The sequence below is a fragment of the Hirundo rustica genome, chromosome 15, assembly GCF_015227805.2.
Source record: "Hirundo rustica isolate bHirRus1 chromosome 15, bHirRus1.pri.v3, whole genome shotgun sequence".
Taxonomy (NCBI): domain Eukaryota; kingdom Metazoa; phylum Chordata; class Aves; order Passeriformes; family Hirundinidae; genus Hirundo; species Hirundo rustica.
Genome location: NC_053464.1, coordinates 9,522,092 through 9,533,394, shown reverse-complemented (window position 1 = coordinate 9,533,394; position 11,303 = coordinate 9,522,092). Strand labels below are relative to the sequence as shown.

At 38.4% G+C, this 11,303-nt stretch overlaps 1 protein-coding gene across 1 annotated transcript; it reads right to left on the bottom strand.

Moving 5' to 3' along the window:
• Positions 1–223: 223 nt before the first annotated feature.
• PMS2 (PMS1 homolog 2, mismatch repair system component) lies at positions 224–11,104 on the bottom strand. Its single transcript, XM_040079504.1, has 15 exons — positions 11,048–11,104; positions 10,674–10,813; positions 10,014–10,100; positions 9,157–9,259; positions 8,311–8,494; positions 7,670–7,837; positions 6,314–6,411; positions 5,921–6,020; positions 5,585–5,669; positions 5,042–5,194; positions 3,140–4,034; positions 2,668–2,835; positions 2,085–2,185; positions 1,029–1,198; positions 224–649 (listed from the first exon to the last, which is right to left on the bottom strand). The coding sequence occupies exons 1-15, from the start codon at positions 11,065–11,067 to the stop codon at positions 506–508; spliced, it is 2,616 nt and encodes an 871-aa protein (XP_039935438.1). The 5' UTR covers positions 11,068–11,104; the 3' UTR covers positions 224–505.
• Positions 11,105–11,303: the final 199 nt, after the last annotated feature.

Sequence of the window (11,303 nt, the reverse complement as noted above, 5' to 3'; positions counted from 1 at the left end):
CGTCCCCTCCCGCACAGCAGCGGTGGAATCGCGGCTCCACACGGGCACGGACAAGTTTGGAATTTGGAAAGGAACGATTTTCTTTAAAATAATCATATACGTGATGTATAAACATTGAAAACTAATATTTGTTTTATGACATTGCCAGGGACTTAAATTCGCATTCCATTTCATTTTAAGAATCACTGTATTTGCTATAAATGAGGTTTACCTACTCCTGATCTTTATATACAAACATATTTATTTTATAAAAGTTTTGATTGCTGCTCAAAGAAGTACAACACACAGTAAATAGCAATTAGAGAGAAGTTATTTACATGAATTCAGGATGTTGGTGTTGATGACTTGACAGGAATAACAAGGAAATACTGCTGAATGACTCCAAGTGCTCTTGTTTCCAACCTGAAGAACGCCTAATTTTTTTTTTTTACTCAAAAGAGTCACAATAAAAGCTCAAAATATTGACAAGAATTAAAATTTAAAATGTTAATAAACAGACACTGACTTATTCTGGTGAAATCAAGTCTAAACTGACTATGTGTCTCATAGTGGGCCTTCCATGGGGGCAGTTCCAGGGATGTTCAATCTCACCCATATGGGTGATCAGTTTTCTCATTTCCTGCACATTCAGTGCAGTTCCAATCATTACCTGCAAGCAAAGGAAAAGAAATGAATTATTTTGTTTTTCCATTTGCCAGATGACACAGACCAGAGCAGTACTTCAGCTACTATAGTAAATAAATTCCGTGCAAGGCATTCAAAGTAAAAAACACAGACAATCAGAAGACAAAACACAGCTAACATGGTGTTCGTGAGCACATTACTTTGGAGCAAAATAAAAAACTAGCAGAAATATTTCCCAAGTTACACTAGATGAAAACACGAGGAACAGAAGGAAGGGTATTAGCTGTTGACACTCAGCAGTAAATAAACTTGCCCTGCAATACACATACAGATATAGTCACCTGTACTACATCAGGAAACGTGGAATTATTTATTTGAACACAAACATCATGTGCAATACTTACAGACTTCCTGCAAGCTCGAGAAGCAAACATCTGTCTGACCCTGGAGGGCCTGCACATCACTCCAGGGCAGTCACTCAACATGAAGATGAGCTCATCTATGTCTTGTGGACCGAATGTCCAGTTTTTGCTTGTTGGCAATGATACCAATTTAACTCTTTGAGTTACAGGAGCTGGAAGGTTTGCAGCAATAATAAAGAAACAGAGAAATACAGGAAATTACTTCTTATTGAGAGAAAAACTGATGTATGTATATACCAATGTTTAAATTTCATCTTTTGATGGATGTAGTTAACTAACCAAAGTCATAACTATGGCAGATGTCCTTTTAACATCCACCAAAAAGTTGTTTGCAAACTTAAAAGCAGGAAGATCTACTTTCTAACAAACTTCAATTCCAAAGAACAAACAGTTTATGAAACTTTCTTGAGCTTATGTGACTACAAAATGACTCAGCATTTACAATGCTAAGAGATTGATAATTAATATGCTATTAATTTAGACCGAAGAAACCCTGGAACATTCTGGAATGAAGACTATGGAAAAAATGTGTAGTGACTTCCCAAAGAGCAGAGTGGTACCACACTGCACTGTCATTATCCTCACTGTATAAGGGAAACAGTAAGGAGCTCACAGGCTACAGAATTTGCTCAAAAGAACAAAGCAAGTCATTACTAAAGCCATAAAGAAAATCAGTCACTAATGCTATCTATTTATTTTAAATTACTAGATTTACCACATGCCCGCATTTATCCCTGCATGTGTACTAATAAAACAAAGGGATTTTAATATAACATCCAGAAAATGAACATCCGGTCATGTAGCCAAAGAGTGACTCCAAACAGTCTTCAAAAACCACTGTAAAAAGCTGGTGAGATGAATAATTTACAATGTTCTGTTAGTTCATGCAGAGACCACAGAATCACAAGTCTTAAAAATATCCCATATACAGTAATGCACCTTATTTCAAAGCTTCTGATAACACCCAAGGGAATTTTTGCATAATAAGATTAAACCTTTGAACTCTTTTTACTTCCAGCAATTCTGGTCCAAACTCACCATTTTCATTTATGACAAAATCAAAGCCATTTTTTCTGAATATTTCCAAGTTTTCAATCAATACAGTTTCATTTACTGCTGTTAAATCGAGATTTTGAGGCCTGAAAGAGAGAGAAAAAGATGGTATTGCATAGGTACACAGTGCAGAGCACTTAACACAGATTTCAGAAACAACCCAGAAATACTTAATACAGAGCTCTGTAGTAAAGCTTTTCACTCTGTTAAAAAAAAAAATAAAAAATCTCACTACTGAACAGTTAATTCCAAGTGTTAGTCAGCAGAATGAAGTCAGTTGGCAGCATTTCTTGTTGCAGGAACAGTCTCCAATATCCCACCAAACTGTGAGCTGCTACGAAATCCAACAGGGAAATCTGACCGCTGACTTGCTGCACAGCTACAACTGCATCCATGGAATTTATGTTTTATGTGAGGATTGACTCTTTGAAACACTGAATATAAAAACCACTTTAGGCTCAAGTGTTCTGAATGTGTGAAATGCTACATAAATATAAATCATAGAGATCCTTCTAAAACACTGAATTCAGCTTAAAACATGTTATTGTTAAACACTGCAAATACTTACACTATCAGCTTCTGACCTTGGAGAACAGTGTGTTGTTGCAACATCTCAAAGTTGTATTTCTCATCAGTAGCATGTTGGTCAATTATGAAAAGATCAGAATTCAGCTTTGCTATTATAAACCCTAAATTGAACTGGCCAATGATTTCCATTTTTGCAAACATTTCTTTACTGCATACAAAAATATAAAGAGATTACAAAAATTACACCCTTATCAGTTATCATGTAAAATTCAAAACCTTCTGTTTCTCCCCTGAAGAACACAATACTAAAAACAAACAAACAAACCAACACTCATTTAAGCAGGATATAAATGCTGAAAATCTGCCACAACAAAATCCATCATTAAGGATTCCCCCATTTGTGATAATAAAATTAGAAGCAGGCAATATGGCAATACAGGTCTTATCTTTTTGCTTGATTAATTTCATTAACTGATGAACAAAATATATTAAGCAAGTGAAAGCAGAAATACCTGATCTCTTTTCTTAATTCATCTTCTGCTACTTTATTGTCTCCAGGACTAATTTTTGCTTTAAATCTTCTGTAATTTTCAGTTTCTGTATTTTTCTGTTGTTGCTGCATTAGCTTTTTTACCTTTTCTGCCAAAACCTTCATAGAGAATTCGAGAGGCACAATTTTCTTTTTAACTTCCACCAGTACATCAACACTAGTGTTCTTCACTTCACGATGTTTACTTGCCTTGGAATCATCTGCTTCACTTTTAAAGTTTCTGCTTTTAAGACGTTTTACTCTTGGGGAACAATTTTTGGCTTCCTGAGAGAACTTGTTTTGATCAGTCCAGTCATTCACTTGATCTAGCTTGGGTTCAGTGCCCAAGACCTGAACATCACAGTCCAATGACTTCTTACTACACCCAGCAGTTTCAAGACATTCCCTCTGCATCTGTTCTTCTGTGCTCCAGAATTCTTCTTCAGAATTAACTGCACTTTCACTATTGATGCAGCTCCCAGCTTCTGGTGTACTACATCCAGCATCTGACTCAGAAATGCTACAGAATCCAGAATCGGCAGCATCTTCTAATTTTCTCAAGTGTCTCCTTGGAATTGACACTTTTGAGCCTAACTTAGGACAACTGTCAGCCTCCTTAGTCAAGGCAGCCTTTTGAATCTTTACAGTACCCCCAGAGGTATCGAGTAACCTTTGTCTAGGGGAACTGTGCTGCTGTTTTACCTTTTTAGAGCTTTGAAAATTACTTTCTGTTGCTCGATGGAGAGAGAACGACTCCCTTAATCTGGCAAGAGCCATTATTCTTTTGCCTTCACCACTTGGATTTTCAGTCTCAGAGTCAGACAGCATTTCTGCCTGAGGCTTTTCTGTCTCTTCAGGAAGTGTTCTCTTCAAGTTACCTAATGGAATCAGAATACAAAGTATGTCAAGATTCTAAGTTAGCTGAAAACATGAATTAAATTATGTGCTTTAGGAAAGGGAATGAAAAGAGGTGGAAAAATAGCAAACTGCTCAAAGGAGCCCTGAAGCTTCAGACAATGAGTGTGGGGCTGAAATGCATTTATATCAAACACAGAAACAATTACATCTTGAAGACATTTAATGGCACTACCAAGAATAAATTTGTAGTCTCTTTATAAACTGGAACAGTAATCAGTCCAATCAGCACCTTTATTTAGATTATCAAAAAAGTTTAATGACAGAGTGACAATAAAAAGTGAATTGCTCTTATACTTTAATGGTCACTATAAAATTCCATTGGCAAAGTGGTAAGGAGCTGGCACAATAGGCACAGAGTATATGGGATTTGCAGGTCATTAGAGAACTTCAACCTCACCAACTGCCAGTCCAACAAGGATTTTACTAAAGGTTAATTTAAAATAACAGTGAGAATCAGGCTACAACTGATTCTATATGTCAGCAAAAAGGAAAATTAGAAGGGGCTCTACTGAATGAAAGGAAGAGAATGAGATGATCTTAATGCCAAAACACATCTTGAAAGACTACATAGTCACAAGAGAATTTCTGTAGATAACATTAAAGAATCAAAGTTTTAAATCCAGTAAATTCATACATAATTTTCATTTTATTTATGACCCCTTAACCATTCTTTCTCAAAGGCCTTTTAATTAAAAAAAAACATAGATCCCTTTTCATATCTTGGAAGAAATCTTTTGCAAGTACTATCAATTAATTCTGTGTTAGTTTTTTCCTCACAAAGTTGACTAAATTCTGCTGTGCTCGCATGTGTCATTTCCATAACAATAATTTAATAACTTAGGCTCCTTCTTTATTTTTATACTATTTTTTTTTTTTCATTTCTTCTTTGGGTTTTTAAAAACACGTTTTTCCCTCTTTAATTCTCTGCCATTTATCAAACTCAAAACTTCCCAATCTTGTGTCCTACCTGCAATGTCCAGAAGTTTCTGATTGACATTCAGTTTGTTAACATCACTACCAAACATCTCCATCAGAGAAGTCTTTAGAATTGCTAATAAAAACTTTTCCTCCTGAAGTAAAATTTGCCTTTTGTCAGGAGTTACATTGATGTCAACACACTCTGGGAAAAAAAAAAAAAAGAAAAATATAACTGCTTTACAAATAAAATGCAATGCTATTGCACAGAATTACTTCTGGTTTGTTTGCAAATCAGATTTAAGTGTCTCAACATTCCAGCAAACAAAAACATGATACAAGTTTTCTTGTATTTAAGATGATCTCTTCCTCATCACTTAGGAAATTTTTTTTTTGAGTGTAGAAAAGGTGGAGAGGAAAAATAGTGAAACCACAGCTAGACTCTATTTCTCCCTCACCAACTGAGCATTAAAAAATCCCCAGAGTGCAGGAAGTCATACAGATGAAAATGGCAATATTCTCTAAATACAAACATCATTGAAGAATAAATTGTAATAGCCTTTATTGAAGTTACTAAGAATTATTCAGAACGTACCAGAATCCACCCCAATGTTAAGGACAACAAATGGATACTGGTGTTTATTGTGTAAGTGATAAACTTCATTCACAATCTTGACAACCTGCAAAAAAGGTGAGAAAACAAGAAACTTCAAAAATAATATCTTCTACTTCGCACCAGTGTACGTTAATTAAGGTACTAAAACATATATTGTATGATTGAGATCTTGTTCACTCAGACACAACTAAGACAGAAACTTGAGACAGAGGAACTTCTACTACCAAGAAAAAACATTCACATGAGCTTCTGATCCTGAGGTTTTCAGAGAACACTGAGTTAGTGGGGCTGCTGACAGAAAAATAAACCCGTCACCTTTGCTGGATCACAGGGACGTTGGTTGATAAAGAAGAACTGTCTGTCTGTTGTGCTCCTTCCAACCCCGTGATCGCAACGAGAAACAAAGCCAGTAATTCTGTTGGATAAATAATGTAAGAGTAAGGTAAAATGGATGAGAAAAGCATGTTTAAGGGGAAAGTACTTTATAAGGGGCTTAAGGAAACACTATTCTACAGCATCAGTGAATATGGTTACACACATTTCCTCTCCCAATTCCTTGTCTGACAAAGGCTATTACAAAACTGCATCCCAAGATGTACTGTGCTGTTCTTGGCTCTTCTCAATACCATAATCACACCTTTTTATTCCTTTTATGGTTTACGGCAAAGTGCCACAGGACACAGCAGTGGTTTGTACTTTCCTAATTACCTATAAAGATTTTGTGGCACGTTAGCAGGGTTGAGTCCATATTCTTCACAAACAGCTTCACTAGGAGGAAGCTGAACAAAAGGAATAAGGCTCTGCAACTGAAAAAAAAAAGGGAAGGAAGTGAAACATCAAACCTTTATAGATTTTTCCCTTCTATTTTATTGTCATTTATTAGCCTTAACATTTATTTGAGAAAACGGTGGATTTTGGCTGACCAAAAACAAACACTTAAAATACCCAAACCTACTAGAAGATAATAGCACTGTTCACTGAGAAACAGAAAAGTGCCTTTAAGAAATGCCTGTTCTCATTCTTTGATATCACAATATGTGCCTTATTTATTTCACAGACCCTTACATTAAATGTAAACAGGCAGAACAACAAAATGATTGACAGTCTGGCATACATATGACCTCAACAAGTTTTATGCTAAAATAAAAGGCAAAAGCAGTAATAGAAGTTTATTTTTGAAAGGAACAGTAAAAACTATTAAAAAATGTGTGGTTTGAATCACAAGCTCCCCATGAACAGTTATGTTTACCACAGACATTTTCCCATGCCACTATTATTTTTCTGCCATTAGAACAGCTTCTAACAAGTATTCAATATTAAAAAGCAGGCTATAAGCTAAACATTCTATTCAGATAACACTCAATTTTCAGCTGTGCTTGGTGCCACATGGCAAGACAAAGTTACATCTTTCCTCTCATCTTTTAGCCACAGCATGAACAGGCTTTGAGATCTCTGTACGAGCACTGTGGAGGGGAAAATTGTTTATCAACACCCAGCAGCTATCAACTACTCAAACCTTCTGATGACTGTAATATAGTTGTAGGAAGGATGTTTTTGAGCTTTTTTTTCATCTCTGCTTTCATCTAGAGGATAACAATTATTTTTATAGCTATTCCTTAGAAAGCATCACAGTCTGCAGCTCTACAGGGGCTGACTGCAATCCCATTTAAAGGGATATCCAGAATAAAACTTATTTGATAGGAAGAGCTTGCAAAAGTGGAAACACCTGTTTTCTGTTCTCCAGTTAAGACTGCCACATTACACCATTTTAAGGATTTTTTAAAATTACTTGTTCTTGTGACACACAACCCATTTTCTGGCACAGCAGCTCTTAAAACTGGTTTCAGAGAGATATTAAGCCATAACCCCATCTCCTAAATCATGACTCTTCCATAAAACATCTCTGAGCAGATCCAGGACTTTGAGAGGAAGCCATGGTGTCTCTCCTCTGGCAGCCTGTGGGGTGTGCTGCAGGCCAACACTCCATCCTCTCACATCTTACTGGAGATTAAAAATCCCTCTACATAGCTACATTCTCTCTCCTTTTAATAATAAAAGCAATACCTGCTTTTGCCCAAATACTGCTCCAATGTTCTCCTTTAAACTGGGACCTCCAGCAGTGGATATCACACAGCTTTTCTTCCCTTGGCCAACTTGATTAGTGCAGTTAATCCGCACTCCTTTGGAAACAATACAGTAGGCCTGTAGCAGCTGGACCATTTTTGCATATTCCTATTAAAGGAAAAAGGAAGTTCAATATTTACATGAAATGTCTCTTTTTAAAACACAAATGTGTAAACAAAGCATTCAATATCTGCAGGTAACAGAGCGGGGCGGGGGGGAATTTTATTCTTAAAATCTTTACAAACTAAATTTAAAAAGAAACATAATACTTCAAAAATAAACAGGATGTTTACAAGACTGATATTTAGCCACAACACAGCAGTCCCTGGTTTTAAAATACAGATAAGTGATCATCACATGGATTCTTCCAAAATCTGAAAATCTGAGAATGTACCTTTAAACCCAAATATTGCAAAGCAGAAGAGAAAAGCATACAAGAAGAGTTTTGTTATTTGATTAAGATGTAAGACAGGCATGAAACAGACTGTAATCAATGCATTCTACAGAGAACTGAATTTCATTCAGCAGTGAATAAATTCTGGGGCACATCACTCCTTTGAATTGAGAATTTCTGACCTTACCTTTTTGATGTTTCTTTGGAACTCTTTATGCCGCACTGGTAAGGTATAAAACAACTGCTGGATGCTGACAGTTGTTCCTTGCTGTCGTGGGAAAGGAGTCTTCTGAGTAATTTTGCCATTGTGATCAAACACCAAACGAGTCCCAACCTTTGCTGACTTATGACAGGTGAAAATGGTAACATCACTAATGGGAGGAAATTATTATTCACTGAGAATTATTACTTCAGAATTTTTCACTGAGCACCATATTATCTATTCCTTATGACAAGCAGCATAGAAAATACAGCAATACTGTTAGTTTAATTAAAGCAACTCTTCCCCATAAACAACTAAGAACCTGCTCTTCAGAGTAGTGTAATGTTTTTCTAGCTGCACATTCTTATTTGTACCCCATTAATTCCTCTCTTTTTGCTGAATATTACATTCTTCATTTTAATAGCAACCAGCAGCACTGTGTACAAAAGCTGATTTAAAATGTATACTTGGTCTGAAAGAAATTTAAGTACAGTCTTAATGAGTTACAGCCTAACAACCAGCACTTAAATATTACAGCCCTTTACATCAGAGGATCAAATACTCATGCAAATACATACACCCTGTAAATATCTGCATACTTAAGTAACACTAAATTTTGCACATAAAATGACCAATTAGGTGCTTAGAATCATAGAATAACTTTGGTTGGAAATGCCTCAGGATGTCATGCAACCTATTGCTCAAAACTGACCTAACAGTAAGGAACTGGAACTTTCCAAAGCCTCCTTTTATCAATAATGGTAAACTGAAAGGGTGTAGTTTTTCTGTGTATACAGTAACTTTCTACTACTAATAAATAATATTAATTACCTTAATGCACACAGTGAACTCAAAGCTTCACCTCGAAACCCAAATGTTTCAACATGTATTAGATCAGAAAAATCTTGTATCTTTGATGTGTAATGTTTCAGAGCTGGAAAAAGATATTTCAAATACATATTTCACTTCAGAGTGACACTAGTCTATGCAACTAGACTTTGTATGCATGTCAAGAAGCAAAAAACCTTCTGTATTATTCATTGCATTTTATGTAATGATTAAAAACAAAATACTCCTTGCCTTTGCTTTTTCCTATGAGCAAGATCTCTTTAAAATCCCCAGATGCACCTGTTATTTCACACTTACATCACAGATTTATTCAGCATTACAAGAGCAGAGCAGGACACAGGACCTGCCCCTGCTGCTGCTGGGCCTGTCAGAGATTTTGCCCTGCCAGAAAACAGCTGCAGCCTGTGCTGTGCTGGTGGACAGGGGACAGGCGTTTTGTGCCATTCAAAACTAGCGAATGGGAAGTTTGACAGTCAGTGCAATGTCAGTTCCCTTTTAGCAAATACTCAAGTTTATAATTCACTTTCCCAAAGCAGCCACTTCCACACAGCTCAACTCCTTCAGCAACGACCGATGATTAAACATTAATTAATCCATGTAAACATTTACAAGATTTTCTCCTCTGTGATTACTTCTGTTGCTTGTGCCACTTAAACAAGCAAAGAAACCAAAGACTATTTCTGAGTGACAAGAACTATAACCACAAGAGCACTAGAGAAGATCAGTCAAGTGTTGCTCAAGTCTTGAAGGTAACACACACATTATGTAAAAGCCAAGTGCCCATTAAGTATGATTAAACTAAATGCCCACATCCAAATTATGAAAAAAATTCAACTTACTCAAGCCTTCAAAGTTTTCCTCTTCCACTCCACCGCCATTATCTGAAACTTCTATCAGTTCTGCCCCATGATCTTTAAGTTTTATATCTACAAAATTGAGTCATAAAGTATTTCAATTCTTTATGTTCACACATGGTGTTTGGTACCAATTTTACACTTGAAGTCAAATTTTCAAATAACAGCTTCCCATGTCAAAACTGAATAATAACAGAAAGAAAAAATCCTGATAGTAGTCAAAAGTTAGGTCAATCTAATGCAAGCCAGTCTGTAGTTTCAGGTAATTCAGCTTCACTGAACTTCTGTCCGAACAGAAGTTTCCTCAGTTATTCCAGCCACCATCCTGGGAGCTCTGGAAAGCAACCCTGTGCTAGCCCAAGGCCACCGGCTGGGACAGCCTGATCACCACTGCTGCACAGGCCACACACTTTTTTAGTGGCCAAAGGGGCTAGAAATAAAATAACACAATCTCACATACTACTAGGAATGCAGCTGGAGCCTGGAAATCAGAATGCTATGTTAATATACGGTGAAAAATCACTGCAAACACGCTTGGCCCAAACAGAAAGCGTTTGCCCAGATTTGCTAACATGCACTCAGTTTTGAGGAAAAAGACGTGCTTTAGAAGCCTATGAAAAGTTATGAAATTCCAGGAAGAGTTACCGATGTTGGTAGCTCCGGCATCCAGGCTGTTTTCCACGAGCTCTTTCACGGCAGTGCCGAGGTTCAGCACAACCTGCCCCGAGCAGATGCGATGGACAGAGCCGCGGTCGATGGGCCGGATGGCCCCGGCGGGCTGCGCGCTGGGGAGAGACGGACAGCAAAGCACGGCGGTGAGAGCGGGCAGCAAACCCCACTCAGGCTTCCCCAGGCGAGCCGGGAGGGGAGGCGGGAACCGAGGGGAAGCCGGAACCGCGCTGGCGGCCGGGGTACGGCGCGTACGAGGAGAGCTACTCCCGTGAGGGGAGCAAAGCGGCCTGGACGGAAGCTGCGAAGGCGAGGACCAGGGCCGGTGCCGGGTCGGTGCACACACTCACCAGGGCGCAGCCGCCTCCATCGGGGCCCCGGTGGGGCGGGACGCGCCGCGCTCTCCCTCAGGCTCCCGCCCCGCTCGCTCAGCGCCGGGAGCGGCGGAACGCGCCCGCCCCGCACCCCCCGCCCACCGACCTGTGGGGACGCGCTCAGCGACTCAACGCTGGCCAATGGCAGGAGGGCGGGGGGGAGAACCGGTATTCCATTGGGTATCGCGCGTGTCAGTAACGCGCCGTTCAGCCAATGGACGGGGAGGGGGCG

Excerpts from the sequence above, each read along its gene's own strand:
- PMS2 (XM_040079504.1), bottom strand. The coding sequence starts at position 11,067 with ATGGAGGCGGCTGCGCCCTG. Across the intron at positions 10,814-11,047 it reads ATGGAGGCGGCTGCGCCCTG|CGCGCAGCCCGCCGGGGCCA; the intron begins GTGAGTGTGTGC and ends GTCTCTCCCCAG. Across the intron at positions 4,035-5,041 it reads GAAACTTCTGGACATTGCAG|GTAACTTGAAGAGAACACTT; the intron begins GTAGGACACAAG and ends TGATTCCATTAG.